This window comes from Pseudophryne corroboree, chromosome 2 (assembly GCF_028390025.1).
Source record: "Pseudophryne corroboree isolate aPseCor3 chromosome 2, aPseCor3.hap2, whole genome shotgun sequence".
In the NCBI taxonomy this organism is placed as follows: Eukaryota; Metazoa; Chordata; class Amphibia; order Anura; family Myobatrachidae; genus Pseudophryne; species Pseudophryne corroboree.
In genome coordinates, this window is record NC_086445.1 from 447409002 (window position 1) to 447430162 (window position 21161).

Consider the following 21161-nt stretch of genomic DNA (forward strand, 5'->3'; position numbering starts at 1 on the left):
TTTTGCACAAGACACCTGGAATGAATCCTGTGCTGTCCATTTACCTCTCAATTCCACGCCTCAGTTCGCATAAATGGGGTGATTCAGACCTGACTGCATGCTAGCTTTTTTCGCTGCACTGTGATCAGGTCAGAACTGCGCATGCACCACAATGCACAGGCGCGACGCTCGGGTACAAAGCGGATCGTTGCTGTGTGATGGGTTTTACGAAGAATCCATTCGCACAGCCGATCACAAGGAGATTGACAGAAAGAAGGCATTTGCGGTTGTCAACTAACCGTTTTCTGGGAGTGGTTGGAAGAATGCAGGCGTGTCCATGTGTTTGCAGGGCGGGTGTCGGACATCAATTCCGGTCCCGGACAGGCTGAAGTGATCGCAGTGGCTAAGTAAGTCCTGGGCTACTCAGAAACTGCAAAAAATCTTTTTGTACCACTCGGCTGCACATGCGTTCGCACATTTGCACAGCTAAAATACACTCCCCTGTAGGTGGCGACTATCTGTTTGCAGTGCTGCAAAACACTGCTAGCGAGCGATCAGGTCTGAATTAGGCCCAAAGTGTACTATGCATTTAGGATTTATATCACAAAGTATAATCAGTATAAAGTTGCAGATAAAGCATAACTGATGTTTTTGCCTGCTTTTTCCTCAATTTAGCGTCCTAATTTGCTTATAATGTACCAGGTACTTTAGATTAGTCTTTTAGTAGCAGATAAATTACATAAATTTGCAGATTAAGCATAAAGATGCATAGGTGGGTCACACATATGGGACATGGTTTTTGCTTTTTTTACCCTAGATCAGTGGTTATCAAACTGTGTGCTGTGGGCTAGGGTGCCTCAGGACACTTGCAGGGGTACCTTGAGTTGGTGGTTCACGACCAATTCAAATTATTTATGGCCAATGTAATTGGCAAAACCAGTGATGGCTGTCAAATCATGAAACATGTGGACAAACAGAAGCAAATCCTGTCCCTCACCACTGAACCCAAGGAGGACATATAAACACAATTGAATTAATGTAATAATTATTTTTTTTAAATGTAAACAATAACAAACTTTTGGCCTAGGGGTGCAGTGAATAAAATTCTAATACTCTAGGGCGCCGTGATTCAATAACAGTTTGGGAACCACTGCACTAGATTGTTTACCTTTTCCTCAAATTTGCATCTTCGATCCAGTGGTGGCTCCTACCTGTTTTGGTTAGGGGGCTGCTAATACCCATGCTCAAGGAGGAGATGAGGAGACAGCCAGGTCCCAGAACCTGTGCAATGGATCTGGCAGGTGCCGGTGGTGGTTTGACTGTGCATGTGAAAAACCCCAGCTTCTATACACTGCATCAGCCGGATAGAGCTGCCCTAAAGCCAGAAACTGTCTTCCTACTGAAAGCATGCTCTCTGCTAAATGCAGCCTGCAACTGGCTCAGCTGAGCTCACTGGGGTGGTAGATCTTACTTGGAGGACTGCAGTCCTGCAGCCCAGAGGTAAAAATCTGCCACTGCTTAGGTCACTTGCAGTGTACTAGAAACTTACAATTAGTGCTTTGGCACAACTAAGTCACAAAGTCCATGTAACACTAAATGGCGCCGTTTGTCATAATGTGAGGGTAGGTGCATGTGGAAACATCTGTATACTGTATATAGTTTTACCATTTACAAAATTAACATAATTAGCCAAAGCTGTATATACAGTAGGTGTATGTGGACACATCTATAGGTGCGCCAAAGCACAGGAACAGGATTTGATTTGGTGGTATGAGATTATGAGATAAGCCTGGAGAAGGCACATTTATGGAACAATGAGCTATTCGACCACATAGTGACCTCGCGGCAGATCGACAAATATTGAACACATCAATTTTTGGTAGTAAAAAATTGTTTGTCAGAAAGAAACCTTGCGACTACATGACATAGCGTCAATGTGCCACAAGCAACAAATCTCGCAACAATTGCATTTTTTTTTTCAAGTGAAATCATTTTAAAATAAAATCTATGTCATACAGAAGAATAATTGGATGTAGCAAAGGAGAAGACACTTTTATTCCTAGAATACCACTAATAACATCTGAGATACCGTTTCAATTTAAATGTTTGCAATTTCCAGTAAGATTAAGTTTTGCCATTTCGATCAATAAATCCCTGGAACAAACACTTAAAGTTGTTGGGCTTCAGCTACAAGAGGACTGCTTCTCCCATGGTCAACTGTATGCAGGCTGCTCTAGAGTAGGAACAGATACTAATCTTTACGTATACTCTCCTTTCCAAAAAACTTGAAATATATCTCTCTCTCTCTCTGCGAAAGTCCTCACTCACTGACTCAATTATTCTCTTACTTCCCGATATGTTAGGAAGTAAAAATTTAACAGGTATTCTTCTGGTGGTAAGTAGGAAAACTATGTAATCAGAATTTTAATGAACCTCCCAAGATGGGCATGTATAAAACTTAATGGTGCAAATTAACGTTTTCTAACTGGCACTTGCTCTAATACAAGTTGACATTAAATATTATAACTTTTTAATACAAAAGCCCAAAACTAAACCTTGAGCACAAAACCTTGGAACAAAAAATTGTATCTGTATGTTTCAGTTTTTTTAGGTGTCATATAACCTTGCTCATCCCCGTGGATTCCATCTACACAGTTCTGACTCGCATACCGTTAACAGCAGGAAAAAAAAATCTCACTCCCACACACCGTTCTAGAAACTTACCCTGCAGGAACTATCTTTCAAAGTACAATTTATGGCATTTTTATTATTAATTATCACTATGCCACCTACATACTGCCTTTTGGGAGCCACTTTATAGCTTGCAGCATTAAATACAGCTACATGCTATCTTCTGTGTTTATGATTCATTCAGTAATATAGAACTATTGTTATTATACTCATAATCCAATTCCTTACACTTAGTTTGTAAGATGAAGCATTTATGATTGTACTAATGGAAGAGCTACGTACTCTAAACATATCACGAGAGTCGTATACTGTATGGCAAGCCATATTGATAGTCCCTCGCAATTTATGCTTCTGACATTTATTAGGACTCATCTTTATGAATATAATGCCAGCAAACATATTTTTCTATGACAAGCATGTACGATGGTACATACCACAGGAATGCTTTATTTTTCTAAAGTTCATAGTTACAAGCCCCCAATACTGATGATATTGGTGTTCCTGCTAGGCTGTTTCAGCCAGGAGCCCTTTTTTGAAATGTGAAAAATCACCCTGCCCTTCTTCAGTGCACCCTGCAGGATCATAAATCACCCCCTTGTAATGCAACAGTCAGAGTGCATGATACATTGTAGTTGTCTACTCTTTGCCCACCTCTGAAATTGAAACACAATGGGGGGTATTCAATTGTTTGAAAAGTCAGTTGGGTGTCTGTTTTTTCCTATCTAGTAGACAGGAAAAACAGACACCCAACCGACTTTTCAAACATTTGAATTCCCCCCAATGTCTATCCTTAGCGAAATGGGTGGCAGAGGAAGGACTGTAAATGGCATCACTGCTGTGGCTGCCTGCATAACAGCACTCTGATAAAGAGGGAAAGACCAGGGTAAACAGTGAGCATGTACTGCTCAAAATATTTCCCTAATAGAAAAACAGACCTGATTTTGTACCTATATATTGTAACCCACTATTATGTAACCCACTATTATAACCACTTCAGCACTGGAGGAAACAATTATTATCTACTTATTATTTATATGCTAGAGCCGATCTTTCAAGAAGACTGGGCATATACAACATTTCTCAGTACAGATGTTGGGTGTCCTATATGTATGTAGGGGTACATGATAAACTAAGGTGAAAATACATGTATATAAACATATGTTTGTGTGCAAAGAGTCATATCAAAAATGTGCCCATCAAAATTAAAATGTGCCCTACTCAACAATCAGCACCATGTCCCTAAAATATCTCAGAGTGAATACTAAAATATTGTTTGTGTGTGGTCTGCCTGGGTTAAAACAGCATCAAAACCCTGAGACTACATGAATATTTACATATATTATTTCTGCATTCCACTTTGAGACATATAAAACATAAATGTAATCACACTAATATTCTTTGAGCCACAGACACAACTAAGAATGTGCACCCCATAAGCATGGAGGAAGAAGGACATTCCATATCCAACCATTATCTACACCACACACACACACAGATATATAAATACATACATATATTGTGTGTGTGTGTGTGTGTATATATATACACACACACACACACACACACACACACTGTAAATATATGTTATATACACGGGTGTAGTTCATCAAATCGACAGTGTCTAGGTCGACAATGTTTAGGTCGACCACTATAGGTCGACAGTCACTAGGTCGACATGGATGGAAGGTCGACAGGGTTTCTAGGTCGACATGTGCTAGGTAGACAGGTCTAAAGGTCGACATGAGGATTTTTTTTTTTTGGTGTCGTTTTCTTCGTAGAGTGACCGGGATCCCAAATTAGTGCACCGCGTCCCCTCGCATGGCTCGCTTCGCTCGCCATGCTTCGGGCATGGTGCCTTCGCTCCGCTACCGCTTCGCTCACTTTACCGTTCCAATCGTAGTCCACGTGGATCGTTAAGTATGAAAAAATTCAAAAAAAGGGAAAAAAAATGTGAAAAACTCATGTCGACCTTTAGACCTGTCGACCTAGCACATGTCGACCTAGAAACTCTGTCGACATTCCATCCATGTCGACCTAGTGACTGTCGACCTATAGTGGTCGACCTAAACATTGTCGACCTAGACACTGTCGATCTTCAGACCGGATCCCATATACACACACACTTTTTTTTTTAATATTTGAAAATGTATTTTTTCCCCCCCAAACGACAGCACCATCAGAACATCAGAAATATTGCGACCATCGTGACTTTCATTTAAGCAGCTGGGTACACACTGGGGGGCTAACTTACACTTTTCTCAACGGCTGCTATTGTCTGCAGCCGCCGGGTGTGGGGGTCGTGCCGTGCTGACCGATCAGCAGTGATTGGCAGCACGGCAAACACTGGAGGAGGGTGCAGAAAGTCAGAGGGACCAGAGCAGCAGCTTTGGGCAGTTTCTCTTCCCTGCCGCTGTTAACACTGTTTACCTGACTGGTCGCATCCTGTGCGAATAGATCAGATAAGGCACTTGCAGGTGTGGTCGCAATTGATGCGACCATGCCAGGCAAGTGGTTAAACAGGAGTTAATTTATAGGCTGTACTCATGTATATTGATTCAGTCAGCAAAATGGTTGCCTTCCCTTTCTGTAGGTGGTAATCATTGCTTTAAAAAAAAAAAAAAACATTCAGGATTCTTGTTCATGGTAAAAAAAATATATAAAAATAAACAAAATTAAAAAGTGCTAAACAAGAATAAAGAACATTTCGTCCCATACTTACAAATGAAACAAATGCAGCCAGGAGAAGGATCCGAACTAAAAGATCTTCAAACTGTTCCAGCACTAGTTCCCACAGCGATTTCCCTGGAATACAAGTCATTTTTTATTACATTAAAGGATAATAAAAGTTATTATATGGTTTATGCCACCAATATGGTTTATGACAGACTAAAAAGGTCTACAGTCAATAAGTCTGCCACTAATGGTAGACATGCATTAGGTCGACAGGGTTAGAAGGTCGACCGGGTCAAATAGTCGACATGTGAAAAAGGTAGACAATTCAACATGTCAACAAGGTCAAAAGGTTGACATGACAATGGTCGACACATATGGTAGACAATTTTTTTTACATTTTATTTCTTTTCAACTTTTTCATATTTTACCATCCACGTGGACTACGATTGGAAATAGTAACCTCTGCCAAGAGCAACCTGTAGCAGAGCGAGGCACATTGCCTGAAGCCATGCGAGGGGACGTAGTACATTAATGGGGCTTGTTTGTGGCACAAAAGTGACAAAACACCCAAAACAAAAAAACAAAAATTGTGTCTACTTTTTTTTTTTTTTTAAGTCGACCATTTCCATGTCAACATTTTGACCATTTTGACCGTTCCTACTGTCTACTTTTTCTATATCGACCTTTTGACCCTGTCGACCTAATGCATGTCTACCATTAGTGGTAGATCTATTGACTGTAGAGCTTTTTAGTGTAGATCTAATAATCCACACCCATAAGGAAGTACCTGCCTACTTTTTCCAATTTTGGTAGGACAATCTTAATTGAGGGGTACGTCCAGAAAGATCAAGGCATTCATTCCAATTTGGGGGAAGGAAATTAGGCTTGGATGTATTCCCCCATGATTGCCGATTTATTCTTTCTTTGCGAATGCTTACTATTATACAATCACTCCCACAATCTGTCACTACCATGCTCCTGCCTGGTTTAAAACTTAAAATTGGGAATTGTGCAGATCAGAGGTTGAATGGATTTCCCATGGGAAAATGTTTGCAAGTACGCATTGGGACACGGGCAGATATATGTAGCGTGATTTTGCAGACTGTAGAGAAAGGAGGATTTTGGTACTTACCGATAAATACCTTTTTCGGAAGCCATAGGGGACACTGGCACAACTTCAAAACCGTGGGGGTGATGATGGTTGCTTACAGAGAGCTGGCACTTTAAAAAATCCAAGAAGTAAAACAGGCTCCTCCCCCTCTATCCCCCATCATCCCTCAGTTATGAATTAGCCGAGAGGAGACGGGAAAAGAGAACAGAACTATACGAGGGAAGAGAGCACATAACAGTCAAACAGAAGAGAACAACAATGAAGGCAAGAGAGCAGCGACGGGCGGTCGGCCAGTGTCCCCTATGGCTTCTGAAAAATGGATTTATCTGTAAGTACCAAAATCCTCCTTTTTCTGTCAGCCACTAGTGGACACTAGCACAACTTCAAGACTGATGGGACGTCCCAAAGTTTCCCCACTGGGCAGGAGATCGCTGAGGAACTTGCAAAACAAGACGGCGAAACCGTGAAGATGAATCCGCAAAAATATAAAACTTGTAGAACTTGGCAAACGTATGCATACTGGACCAAGTGGCTGCTCTACAGAGTTGAGACATGGTAGCCCCCATACTAGCGGCCCAGGAAGACCCAACTTCGCCACGGAAGATCATAAAAGCACAAAAAATAGGATTTTAATTCCTACCGGTAAATCCTTTTCTCTCAGTCCGTAGAGGATGCTGGGGATGCTTCAAGAACCATGGGGTATAGACGGAATCCGCAGGAGACATGGGCACACTATAAGACTTTGAATGGGTGTGAACTGGCTCCTCCCTCTATACCCCTCCTCCAGACTCCAGTTATAGGAACTGTGCCCAGGGAGACGGACATTTCGAGGAAAAGGATTTATTTAATTATTTTAAACTAAGGTGAGATACATACCAGCTCACACCACTTACACGCCGTACAACATGGCATTCAACAACAACGCATGACACGGCATGACCAACAACAGTCACAGAGTGACTAAACTCAACGCAACATGAGCGTAACTATAACCAAACTGCAGATACAGCCCGTACTGGGACGGGCACCCAGCATCCTCTACGGACTAAGAGAAAAGGATTTACCGGTAGGTATTAAAATCCTATTTTCTCATACGTCCTAGAGGATGCTGGGGATGCTTCAAGAACCATGGAAAGCTCTAGAACGGGCGGGAGAGTGCGGATGACTCTGCAGCACCGATTGACCAAACAAGAGGTCCTCCTCAGCCAGGGTATCAAACTTGTAAAACTTCGCAAAGGTGTTTGAACCCGACCAAGTAGCAGCTCGGCAAAGTTGTAACGCCGAGACTCCCCGGGCAGCCGCCCAGGATGAGCCCACCTTCCTGGTAGAATGGGCTTTCACCGATTTTGGTAACGGCAATCCTGCCGTAGAATGAGCCTGCTGAATCATATTACAAATCCAGCGCGCAATAGTCTGCTTAGAACCAGGAGCCCCAATCTTGTTGGGAGCCCACAGGACAAACAGAGCCTCTGTCTTCCTAATCTGCGCCATTCTGGCGACATAGTTCTTCAAAGCTCTGACCACATGGAGAGACTTTGACTCCGCCAAGGCGTCAGTAGCCACTGGCACCACAATTGGCTGGTTAACATGAAATGATGAAACCACTTTTGCCAGAAATTGCTGCCGACTTCTCAACTCCGCTCTATCAGCATGGAAAATCAAATAGGGGCTTTTGTGAGACCAAGCCGCCAACTCAGACACTCGCCTTGCAGACGCCAAGGCCAACAACATGACCACTTTCCTAGTAAGGAATTTTAACTCAACCTTGCGCAAAGGTTCAAACCAATGTGATTGCAAGAATTGCAACACCACATTAAGGTCCCATGGTGCCACTGGGGGTACAAAGGGAGGTTGGATGTGCAGCACGCCGTTCACGAAGGTCTGGACTTCTGAAAGGGAGGCCAATTCTTTTTGAAAAAAGATCGATAAGGCTGAAATCTGTACTTTAATAGAGCCTAACTTTAGTCCTGCATCCACACCTGCTTGTAGGAAATGTAGCAGCTGCCCCAGGTGAAATTCTTCCATAGGAGCCTTCTTGGATTCACACCAAGACACATATTTTCTCCAAATACGGTGGTAAATGCTTTGCCGTTACTTCTTTCCTAGCCTGAAGAAGTGTAGGAATGACTTCACTGGGAATACCCTTTCGGGCTAGGATTTGGCGCTCAACCGCCACGTCGTCAAACGCAGCCACGGTAAGTCCTGATACACGCACGGCCCCTGTTGTAACAGGTCCTCGCGAATAGGAAGAGGCCGGGGATATTCTATGAGTAACTCCTGAAGATCTGGATTCCAAGCCCTTTTTGGCCAATCTGGAACAATGAGGATCGCCTGAACCCTTGTTCTTCTTATAATTTTTGTCACCTTCGGAATGAGTGGAAGTGGAGGGAACACACAGACCAACTGAAACACCCAAGGTGTCACTAGGGCGTCCACCGCTATCGCCTGAGGGTCCCTTGACCTGGAACAATATTTCTGAAGTTTCTTGTTGAGGTGGGACGCCATCGTGTCCACCTGAGGAACTCCCCAACGACTTGTCACTTCTGCAAAGACCTCTTGATGAAGACCCCACTCTCCTGGATGGAGATCGTGTCTGCTGAGGAAGTCTGCTTCCCAGTTGTCCACTCCTGGAATGAAGACCGCTGCCAGAGCGCTGGCATGTCTTTCCGCCCAGCGAAGAATCTTCGTGGCCTCGGCCATCGCCGCTCTGCTCTTTGTTCCGCCCTGGCGGTTTATGTACGCCACCGCTGTCACGTTGTCTGACTGAATCAAGACCGGCAGACCTTGAAGATGTTCTGCTTGCAGTATGCCGTTGTGGATGGCTCTTAATTCCAGAATGTTTATGTGTAGACAAGCTTCCTGACTTGACCACTTTCCCTAAAAGTTTCTTCCCTGTGTGACTGCTCCCCAGCCTCGGAGGCTTGCATCCGTGGTCACCAGGATCCAATCCTGAATCCCGAATCTGCGTCCCTCCAGAAGGTGAGAACTGTGCAGCCACCACAGAAGAGAAATTCTGGTCCTGGGAGATAGAATTATTTTCCGGTGCATGTCCAGGTGAGACCCGGACCACTGGTCCAGCAGGTTCCACTGAAACACCCTGGCATGGAACCTGCCATACGGAATGGCTTCGTAGGCCGCCACCATCTTCCCCAGCAACCGAGTGCAGTGAAGAACTGACACCCTTGCCGGTTTCAGAATCTGTTTTACCATGTTCTGTATTTCCAAAGCTTTTTCCACTGGAAGAAAAACTCTCTGTAATTCTGTAATCCAGAATCATACCAAGGAACGACAGCCTTGTCGTTGGATCCAACTGTGATTTTGGCAGATTTAGGAGCCAACCGTGCTGTTGCAGAATCGTCAGTGAAAGGGCAACATTCTTCAACAATTGCTCCTTGGACCTCGCCTTTATGAGGAGATCGTCCAAGTACGGGATAATTGTGATTCCCTGCTTGCACAGGAGAACCATCATTTCCGCCATAACTTTGGTGAAAATCCTCGGAGCCGTGGACTGACCAAACGCAACGTCTGAAATTGGTAATGACAATCCTGCATAGCAAATCTCAGGTAAGCCTGATGTGGAGGATATATGGGGACATGTAAGTAGGCATCTTTTATGTTGACCGACACCATAAAATCCCTCTCCTCCAGACTAGAGATCACTGCTCGTAGGGACTCCATCTTGAACTTGAATTTTTTCCAGAAAGAAATTGAGGGATTTTAGGTTTAGAATCGGTCTGACTGAGCCATCCAGCTTCGGGACCACGAACAGGCTCGAATAAAACTGTACACACAAAACGATAAAAACTAGCGCTGTAACTGTTTTAATAATTTAGTTAAAACTTTCATAACTGGAGAATACAGAAAACATGTAGCTTCATCCAGTTATGTCTTCAAGTGGTCCCGCGTTATTGAAAAGACACTCACATTTGAATTCAATCCCGCGTTCCTATAAAGGTATCTTTTAAACCCATAGGTAGTGGCTGTAGTTTGTATCACAGGCAATACGCTGTAGGAATCACACTTACATTGACTTTCAGTCTCGCGTGCACTGAAAGGTTTCTTTTAGTCCCCCACACGGTGTAGACAGAAGGCAGGAAACCGGTGTACTTAAAAGCCTCACAGATTTATTCATAAAAACAATCAAGGACATGGATACTGCAACAGAACGTCCCACAGTCCGAGGATGATCGTCACGGCATTAAACTTAAGGATCGAATAAAACCCTTACCCCTGCTGAGACGGGGTACCGTGACAATTACTTGATTTTGACACAACTTTCGTAACGCAGCGCTTACTATCTCCCTGTCCGGAAGAGAAGCTGGTAAGGCCGATCTGAAAAATCGGTGAGGGGGCACGTCTTGAAACTCTAACTTGTACCCTTGGGATACTATGTCTACTATCCAAGGATCCAGGTCCGAGTGCACCCAAACCTGACTGAAGAGCCTGAGACGTGCCCCCACTGGTGCGGACTCCCGCAACGGAGCCCCAGCGTCATGAGGTGGATTTGGTAGAAGCCGGAGAGGACTTCTGCTCCTGGGAACTTGCCACAGCCTGTGACATTTTTCCTATTCCTGTCCCACCGCAGCAAGGAAGGAGGACCCACGTCCTTTTTTGAATTTGTTGGCCCGAAAGGACTGCATCTGATAGTGAGGCGATTTCTTCTGCTGTGCAGGAACAGAAGATAAAAAAGACGGACTTACCCGCTGTAGCCGTAGAGACCAGGTCAGTGAGTCAGTCACCAAACAAGACCTTACCGTTAAATGGTAAAGACTCCATCGCCTTCTTAGAATCCACATCAGCATTCCATTGATGAATCCACAATGCTCTCCTAGCAGAGACTGCCATGGCATTGGCCCTTGATCCCAAAAGGCCAATATCCCTTACTGCTTCTTTTAAATACACTGCAGCGTCCTTGATATGACCCAAGGTCAAAAGCACACTATCCCTGTCTAGGGAATCTACCTCCGATGACAAGTTTTCCACTCACTTTTCAATAGCGCTACTCACCCATGCTGCAGCAATAGCGGGTCTGAGTATCGACCCTGTAGTGACATAAATGGACTTCAGGGTATTTTCCTGCTTACGATCCGCAGGATCCTTCAGGGCTGCGGTGTCAGGAGACGGAAGTGCTACCTTTTTGGATAAACGCGACAAAGCTTTATCTACCGTGGGAATTGACTCCCAGCTGTCCCTGTCCCTAGAGGGAAATGGATAAGCCATTGGAATTCTTTTGGGAACATGTACCCTTTGTCGGGATTTTCCCAAGCTTTTTCAACAAGTGCATTCAGTTCATGAGAGGGAGGAAACGTTACCGTAGGTTTCTTGCCTTTAAACATACAGACCCTCGTATCAGGAACAGCAGGGTCCTCAGTGATATGTAATACGTCTTTTATCGCCACAATCATGTACTGAATACTCTTAGCCAGTTTTGGATGTAATCTGGCATCACTATAGTCGACACTGGAATCAGAGTCCGTGTCGGTATCCGTATCTGCTGTTTGGGCAAATGCACGTTTCTGCGACCCCAAAGGGGTCTGGACCTGTGACAAAGCATCCTCCATGAATTTTCCTCCATGTCTGGTTCTTAGACTCAGATTTATCAAACCTCTTAGCCAACTTAGTCACATTCGTATTTAAAACACTCAGCATATTGACCCAATCATCCGTCGGCGGTGCAGACACTGTCACAGAACTGTCAGTCCCCACGCTAGGCTCCTCCTGGGAAGAGCATTCAGCCTCAGACATGTCGACACACACGTACCGACAGCCACAAACACACTGGGCTATAGGGGACAGACCTACAGCAGAGCCTGTTAGAGAGACACAGAGAGAGTTCTGCCAGCTCCCACCCAGCGCCTATCCCGTTTCTGAAGTCAGCAATAATACTGCCCAGACCTGCTAGCGCTTTTACAATATATATAATTCACCAATTATGAGTCCCCCCCCCCCCCCCCCCCGTTTTGCACCCTGTTACTTGCACAGCAGTGTGGAGGATCAGGGCCAGCATCTCTGCAGCCTTCTGTGAAGAGAAAAAATGGCGCTGGTGAGAGCTATGCGGCTAAGCCCCGCCTCCCGACATGGCGCGCTTAGGTCCCGCTCAAAAATCTTTATACTGGCGGGGGTCCCTGACAAATGCCTGTGGCACGGTTATATTGCTTGCCAGTGTATTTGCGGCCCCCCATGCTGCCCAGGGCGCCCCCCCTACGCCCTGCACCCTGTAGTGCCGTGAACTGTGTGGGAGCATGGTCCGCTGCGCGGTACCTCAAGTCGCCTTCTGCCGTCACTGAAGTCTTCTGATCTTCACATACTCACCCGGCTTCTATCTTCAGGCTTTGGGAGGGGGGGTGACGGCGCGGCTCCGGGAACAAGCAACTAGGCGTACCATAGTGATCGAACCCTCTGGAGCTAATGGTGTCCAGTAGCCTAAGAAGCAGAGCCCTTGAACTCTAAAGAAGTAGGTCTGCTTCTCTACCCTCACTCCCACGCTTCAGAGAGCCTGTAGCCAGCAGGTCTCCCTGAAAATAAAAAACCTAAATAAAGTCTCTCTCTGAGAAACTCAGGAGAGCTCCTCAGTGTGCCTCCAGTCTCGCTGGGCACAGACTCTAAATGAAGCCTGGAGGAGGGGCATAGAGGGAGGAGCCAGTTCACACCCATTCAAAGTCTTATAGTGTGCCCATGTCTCCTGCGGATCCCGTCTATACCCCATGGTTCTTGAAGCATCCCCAGCATCCTCTAGGACGTATGAGAAAAATCATCAGTCTTTCGTAACGGTGCTGTCCTTTCCACGTAAATCTTCAACATTCTCACTACATCTAGAAAAAAAGGTGTCCCAGAGTCCTCCTGTAAAGGACGGTACCACAATCGGCTAATTGATATCAAAAGCAGACAGGACCTTGGGAAGAAAGGAAGCATGTTTTCTAAACTCAACTCAGGATGAAAAATCAAGTAGGGAGGCATACAAGACAAGGCACTTAGAGAGTAATTCAGAGTTGATAGCAGCAGCAAATATGTCAGCAGTTGGGCAAAACCATGGGCCTAATTCAGACCTGATTGCTGCTGTGCATTTTCACAGCAGCCGATCAGGTCTGAACTGCGCATGCGCCGGTGCATGCCAGACAGCCGACGGCCGTCCCAGCCCTGCAAACGCCGTGGCGGTTGCTTGGCAGGAGGGGGCGGGCCAGCGGCGATTGGCCGCCGTTTTAGGGGCGCGGTCCGGGTGGGGGGTAGCTGTCCGGGTCGCGCACGCAGCGGGGAGGGGCGGGGTCGCTGTCCGGGTCACGCCGGCTGCGTGCAACCCGGACAGCGATGAGTAGCTCACTGCCAGCATGCAGGAGTTGCGCTGGTAGGGAGCTACTCTTCAAGTACTAAAGCACTGTCACTGTGCGATGCTTTTGTACTTGTGCGGCAGGGCAGGGCCCGACATGCGGGGCGGATTAGCCCTGTGCTGGGCGTCCCCCCGCACGTCAGGGAAGCTAATCGTAGATGTGCTAAATTGAGCACATCTACGATCAGGTCTGAATTAGGCCACATGTGCACTGCAGGTGTGGCAGATATAACATTTGCAGAGAGAGTTAGATTTGGGTGGGTTATTTTGTTTCTGTGCAGGGTAAATACTGGCTGTTTTATTTTTACACTGCAATTTCGATTTCAGTTTGAACACACCCCACCCATATCTAACTCTCTCTGCACATGTTATATCTGCTTTCCCTGCAGTGCACATGTGGGGTCATTCTGACCGGATTGCACACTGCCGTTCATCGCAGCGCAGCGATAAGGTCAGAAGTGCACATGCGCCGGCGCATGGCTGACAGCCGACGGATGTCGTTGCCCTGCGATCGCCTCTGCCTGATTGACAGGCAGAGGCGGTCGCTGGGCTGGAGAGGTCGGCACGGTGGCGTTTGACCGTCATTTTGTGGGTGCGGTCCAGCCAACGCAGGCTGGGGGTCGCCTTACATGCGGGGCGGACTAGCACTGTGCTGGACGTCCCTCCGCATGTCTGTGTATCTGATCGTAGCCCTGCAAAGTTTCAGGTCTGAATTTGGTCCATGGTTTTGTCCAACTGCTAACAAATTTGCTGCTACGATCAACTCTGAATTAGGCCCTTAATTCTTCAGATACCCTCAGGGCTGAAGCTATGGCTAATAGAAAATCAGTCTTCCAAGTAAGATCATTAATAGCTGCATCTTCCAAAGGTTCAAAACAGGGTGACTGCAGATAATCCAGCACCAGATTCAAGTCCCAAGGAGCTGTAGGGGGAACAAACGGGGGTTGTACCCGAAGGCGTCTCTGAAAGAAAATCGATAAGGCAGTTACTTGAACTTTCAGGGATGCTACACTAAGTCCGGAATCTAAACCTGCCTGAAGAAAGAGCAAGAACCGTGAGAGATGAAAATAATCTGGATTGAAACCCTTTACGGTCACACCAAGAGATATAAGAACGCCAGATGCGATGGTAATGGGCTTCCGTAACAGGTTTTACATGCACGCAACAACGTGGAAATCACACATTCCGAAATCCCTTTGCATTTTAGGATGTCTGCATCAATAGCCATCCCGTTAAAAACGTAGTCATGGTAAATCTGGATACACGAAGGACCCTTGTTGGAGTAGATTCATTTACAGAGGTAGAGGCCAAGGATCGTCCGCTAGCAGAAGGCGCAGGGCTGAAAACCAAGCTCTCCGAGGCCAATCTGGTGCTACCAAGATCACTGTGATGGACTCCAGTTTGATTCTCTTGAGAATTCGACACAATAGAGGAAACGGAGGAAACACGTATACTAGGTCGTACGACCAAGTCACGGCCAGAGCGTCTACAGCTTCCGCCTGAGGATCCCGTGTTCTGGAGATGTATCGAGGAAGCTGATGATTGAGCGTCGAATACCTCTAGGTGAAGTGCCCATTCTCCCGAATGTAGATCCTGACGGCTGAGGTAGTCTGCTTCCCAATTGTCTACTCCTGGAATGAATACTGCTGAGAGGACTACAAGCGTTGCCTTCGGCCCACTGGAGAATGCGTGTCACCTCTCGCATTGGTTGGCGACTGCGAGTTCCTCCCTGCTTGTTTACGTACAGATGGGTCCACATTTATCTTGGCCTTTAACTGAGCCAGGTCAGTCAGACTTAATCCCCTGCTGTAATGACTTAATCACCTGATGTATTGTTCTCTGTATTGTATTGCAGCTGAGAACAATAGATGAAGTGTTTATGTTAATAAACCATGGTGTGCCTAGGCGCAGCAAAGAACTCAAGATAAAGGTGGACCCATCTGTACGCTACAGCAGTCGCGTTGTCCAATTGATCCTTTACCGCCTTGGATCAAAGAACTTGGGCAGATTTTACCAGCGCATTGTAGATCGCTCTCAGTTCCAACACATTTATTGGCAACAGTGAGTCCTGTGGAAACCAATGGCCCTAAAGATAAAAGTCCAACACAACCGCGCCCCATCCCCTGAGACTGGCATCAATCGTTAGGAGTGTCCAGTCCCATACACCGAACCGCCCACAGCGAGATTGTGCAGTTGGAGCCACCAAAGAAGCAAAAGTCACGCCTCTGGAGTCAGTCGAACTAACTGTTGAAGGTGTAGATGCGACCCCGACCATTGATGCAACAGATCCAGCTGGAAAGGATGTGAATGAAAACGGACGAACTCCAGTTTCTAAAGCTGCTACCATTTCCCCAAGCAAACAAATGCATAAATGGACTGATACCAGCCTTGGCTTGATGACAGCTTGGACCATTTTCTGTGTACCCAAAGCTTTGTCTTGAGGCAGAAACACTCTCTGGACGTTGGTGTCCAGGATCATACCGAGAAATTGGATACGCTGTGATGACTGAAGGTTGGATTTCAGAAAATTGATTATCCATCAGTGTTCCACTAACACATTGTATGTTAATAGAGCATGCTCCTGGAGAATGAGATATGATGGAGCTTTGATGAGGTGGTCGTCTAGGTATGGTATTATTGTGACTCCCAATGATCTGAGGTGAGCACTCGTCACCGACATGACCTTGGTAAACACCCTGGGGGTTGTGAACAGACCGAATGGTAAGGCTCTGAATTGAAGATGATCCTGTTTAATCGCGAACCTGAGAAAACACTTGGTGTGGTTCCCATATCGGAATGTGGAAATATGTATCCTCGATGTCCAGAGATATCATAAATTCCTTGGATTCCAGGCTTGAAATCACTGAGTTGAGCGACTCCATCTTGAACCAGTAATAAGACAGAAACTGATTTAACAATTTCAGATTCAGAATTTGTCGTACAGTAACGTCTGGTTTTGGTACTACAAAAAGATTGGAATAGCAACCCTTCTTTCGTTGAAGCAGTGGTACCAGCATTAACACAGCCGATTCTACCAAGGACTGTATTGCACCTTGAAAGGCCAAACATTTGCCCAGCAGAAGTGGAAGACTTGTAGTAAAATATTTATTTGGTGGCAAAATTTGGAAATCTAACTTGTACTCTTGGGAGATATTGCAAATCCACACATTGACTGATATCTTGAACTAGGCATCCTGAAAGTTTTGAAGCTGCGCTCCCACCGTACTTGGGCCCCGGTGGGTGGGGAGACCATCATGCCAGTCTTTTCTGCAGGCTTTGGGTCTTGACGACGAGCAGCGGCTGGTTGCTTGCAGAGACCTCTACCTTGCCAGGGTGTAGTTATTCCTTGTCCTCTAAAAGGCTGAGTGGAACTAAAGGCAATTCCAGTATAAGAGCGCTAAGGTGGTGGTGGAAAGGGTTGGTAAAAAGGTAGATTTACCACCCGTAGCCTGAGAAATTAACGAGTCTAGTTCTTTCCCAAAAAGAATGTCACCTGTAAACGGAAGTGCTTACGCCGCTCTTTTTGACTCAGCATCAACTTGCCATGACCGAAGCCAAAGAACTCTTCCGGTTGCAATAGTTGCTGCTGAGATTCTTGAGTTAACTTGTCCGATATCTCTAGCCGCTTCTCCTAGGTATATAGCCGATTCCTTAATATGTTCCGCTAAGATCAATACTTCTTCTAACAGAACTCCCTCTTGTAAGTCCTATATCAATTTAGTGGTCCAATGCTCTACTGCCTCGTTCACCCAGGAACTTACCAAGGTTGGTCTAAGTGAGACACCTGCGGCAGAATAGATGGACTTCAACATGGTGTCCAGCTTCCGGTCAGACGGGTCTTTCAATGAAGTTGCTCCCAGAACAGGTAATGCAGTCTATTTGGACAACCTGGGTAGAGGACTCCACTCGAGGTAACATCTACCATTGATCAGTCATAGCTGATGGAAATGGATAAATACTTAGAAAACTTTTAGGCATCTGAAACCGCTTGACCGGGTGCTTCCAAGCCTCAATCAGCTGATCATCCAGTTTCTTGGAAAAAGGATAAGTGACCGACGAACGCTGCTTTCTACCAAATAAAGCAGTATATGGTGAATCCGGTGTCGTAGCCTTGGAAGTGTTCAAAACTTATCTTATAGCTAAAATAAGTGGTTCAACCCCCTGAGAAGGTTCCTGTGGAACTTCTTCGTCTGGGTCAGTAATTTCGCCCAACTCACGATCGTCCTCTTCAGCTTCTCCCCGAGAGAGAAGACCTGCCACCCAGGGTGGTTCTGTAGCAATAGAAAATACATCATTTTGAGGAATCTCTTTAACCGTCTTTTGTAAAGCAGACACCTCATTAAGTAATTGTGAGATGGTTCCTGTGAGCACTACCGTCCAAGGGGGAAAATTAGCGCCTTGGGATGGATTAACTAATGTAACCTCTGAAGCATATGCTTCACACAGGGAGGAATCGTCTGTGTGAGCATTTTTTTTTTTTTTTACAATTAGCACAGATAAATAGATTTTGTGATGCCTTATTAGCTGGTCCCTTGTCTGACATTGTGAAGGACAGAGTGGAGACACATACAATTCACGCCAGCACTCTCAAAAATACAGAGAGATTGAGAAAGAGAGAGAGAGAGGGAGGGAGGGGGAGAGAGAGAGAGAGAGAGAGAGAGAGAGAGAGAGAGAGGGAGAGAGAGATATAGGGGTATATGCAATTGCGGTCGAATTCCCGAAAATGTCGAAAAACGGCACATTTTCGCCCCAAAAAAAAATTTGACAATGCAATTCAGTATTTTTCGTCAAAAAAAAAAGGACTTTCCAAATTCGACTATTTGAAATTCGACATTTGTCAAATTCGACATTTCTGCAATGGTACAAATGCGGCAATTCGACAAAAGTATATTCAATTGAAGATTGTAAATTCGACAACAGTGCTTTTAGACAGTAAATTCGTCATTTTCAATCCGCCACACTTTGCTGGCGGAATCTAATAAAAAATTTAAAAAACATGTTTTTTTAGGTGTTTTTTTTATTGGTAATAGCATATCTATTTATATTAGAAGGGATTGGGTACTTGGATTGTCTATTTTGGAGGCACAAGTATTATTTATATATTTAAAATATATATTTTTTTTAATGGAATGGTAAAAATCTGAAAATAAAATTGCGTGGGGTCCCCCCTCCAAAGCATAACCAGCCTCTGGCTCTTCGAGCCAATCCTGGTTCTAAAAATCCGGGTAAAAAACTGACAGGGGATCCCCCGTATTTTTAAAACCAGCACCGGGCTCTGCGCCTGGTGCTGGTGCAAAAAATACAAGGGACAAAAAGAGTAGGGGTCCCCCGTATTTTTTACACCAGCATCGGGCTCCACTAGCTGGGTAGATAATGCCACAGCCGGGGGTCACTTTTATACAGCGCAGAGCCCGGTGCTGGTGTAAAAATACGGGGGATCCCGGGTCAGTTTTTCCCCCGGATTTTTAGAACCAGGACCGGCTCGAAGAGCCCGAGGCTGGTTATGCTTAGGAGGGGGGACCCCACACAATTTTTTTCTGTTTTTTTCCCGTTTTTTCTTACATCTTTTAAAATCTAATCAAAATCTGTCAAATCGGCCGTTTTTATTGAATATGTAGAATTCCGGCACCCACCTGCCGGAATTCGACGGTCGAATTGTGTCGAATTAAAAGACGGGCGAAAAATTGCCGCGATTCGCTGGCAATTGCATATACCCCATAATATTTGTACTGCTCCCCTATTCTAACTTCCTCTGCCAACCAGCCTGTATTTTATGTGCAGGCTTTCAGGTTTCTGGCAGTCAGAAGGAATGTGCACCTGTCTCTGCTAACAGCGCTGATTCCTGAGAGAAGAGACATTGTTGCTATTCATGAGCTGCCTAGCTGGGGAAGGCGCCTTTTTCTCTGATTGACAGTTTGAAAACCTGCCAACTCCATCCCCTATGCACAGCCACCCATCTCAACCAAGTCCCTACGCACCATTTTGAGTGGGTGCCTTACACAATTAAAATCAGCCTTTGGCTGCACCCAACTCACAAGGTGCTCCAGATGCTGTCTGCCTTCTACTTAAATACCCTGCATCTTAGCCCCCAGATCCGCTGCTTACCGCGGATCCGCTCCACTAACCTTTTCTGCACTGAGTGAGCTATGCTGTCGCGCTGTGTACTGTCAGCGTGGCAGTGCAGTGGAGACCACACCGCAGTCACTCGCGCACAGTGCCCACACAAGGAGGCTCACTCACCCACACTGCCGCGCTGTGTACTGTCAGCACGGCAGTGTAGTGGAGACCGCGCTGCTGCCAGTCATAGCCAGTGGGGAGAGGAAGGGAGGGAATGTGGGGGAATACACCTCATAGATCCTCACACAAGGAGGCTCACTCACCCAATCGAAGCCTCGGGATGCGGCTCTCTTGGGAGGAACAGTGCTTCTCAGGTTAAGCGCTATTCTCCTTGCTGTCTCGGGAGGAACAGTGCCTCTCAGGTTAAGCGCTGTTTTCCTTGTGCAGCTTGACGCTGTTAGTGTGTAACCCAGACCCCACTTCTCTCATATAAGTGGCGAAGGGTGGCTGAGGGAACAAAGGGCCTAATTCAGACTTGATCGTAGCAGCAAATTTGTTAGCAGATGGGCAAAACCATGTACACTGCAGGGAGGCAGATATAACATGTGCAGAGAGAGTTAGATTTGGGTGGGTTATATTGTTCCTGTGCAGGGTAAATAATGGCTGCTTTATTTTTACACTGAAATTTAGATTTCAGTTTGACCACACCCCACCCAAATCTAACTCTCTCTGCACATGTTATATCTGCCCCACCTGCAGTGCACATGGTTTTGCCCAACTGCTAACAAAGTTGCTGCTACGATCAGGTCTGAATTAGGCCATAAGTCCCATGAATAAAAAAGCGAAATAAATTAAATATATGAAAGTAAATATAGACTGAGCTGGAGCTCAGTCAGCAAAGACCGGCTCCCTCGGCACAAATTCAAAACGGAGGGATGAAGGGGGATACATGGGGAGGAGCCTGTTTCACTTTTTGGATTATTTAAAGTGCCAGCTCCCTGTAAGCCACCATCATCACCCACCACGGTCTTGAAGTTGTTCCAATGTCCCCTAGTGGCTGACAGAAAAATAAGGTTTCTCCAGAGGCCCTCAGATGCCGGACTTACTGCAGGGTTTTAGAGCCCTGGTTAAGTTCCCAAATCTATTCAGTTATAGCCCACAATAAGCCAGTGACTACCACGGGGTATGCACGGATTTCTGCTCACACCCTCCTGAGATGCAAGCAGAATTACGTATGAACTAGTACTTCCAGGGCTAGTCACGAGTGACATTTTCTCCCAGTACTTATCCTGGGAGCTATGGCTCACATGCATTTGCTGCGGGAAT

General features: G+C 45.8%; 1 protein-coding gene across 1 annotated transcript in view; it reads right to left on the reverse strand.

Moving 5' to 3' along the window:
• Positions 1-21161, reverse strand: part of ATP2A3 (ATPase sarcoplasmic/endoplasmic reticulum Ca2+ transporting 3) — a 391052-nt gene that overhangs the window by 239420 nt on the left and 130471 nt on the right. The window contains exon 3 of the mRNA XM_063953699.1: positions 5390-5472. Coding sequence (XP_063809769.1) covers positions 5390-5472 — 83 coding nt within the window. The remainder of the gene's footprint in view (positions 1-5389; positions 5473-21161) is intronic.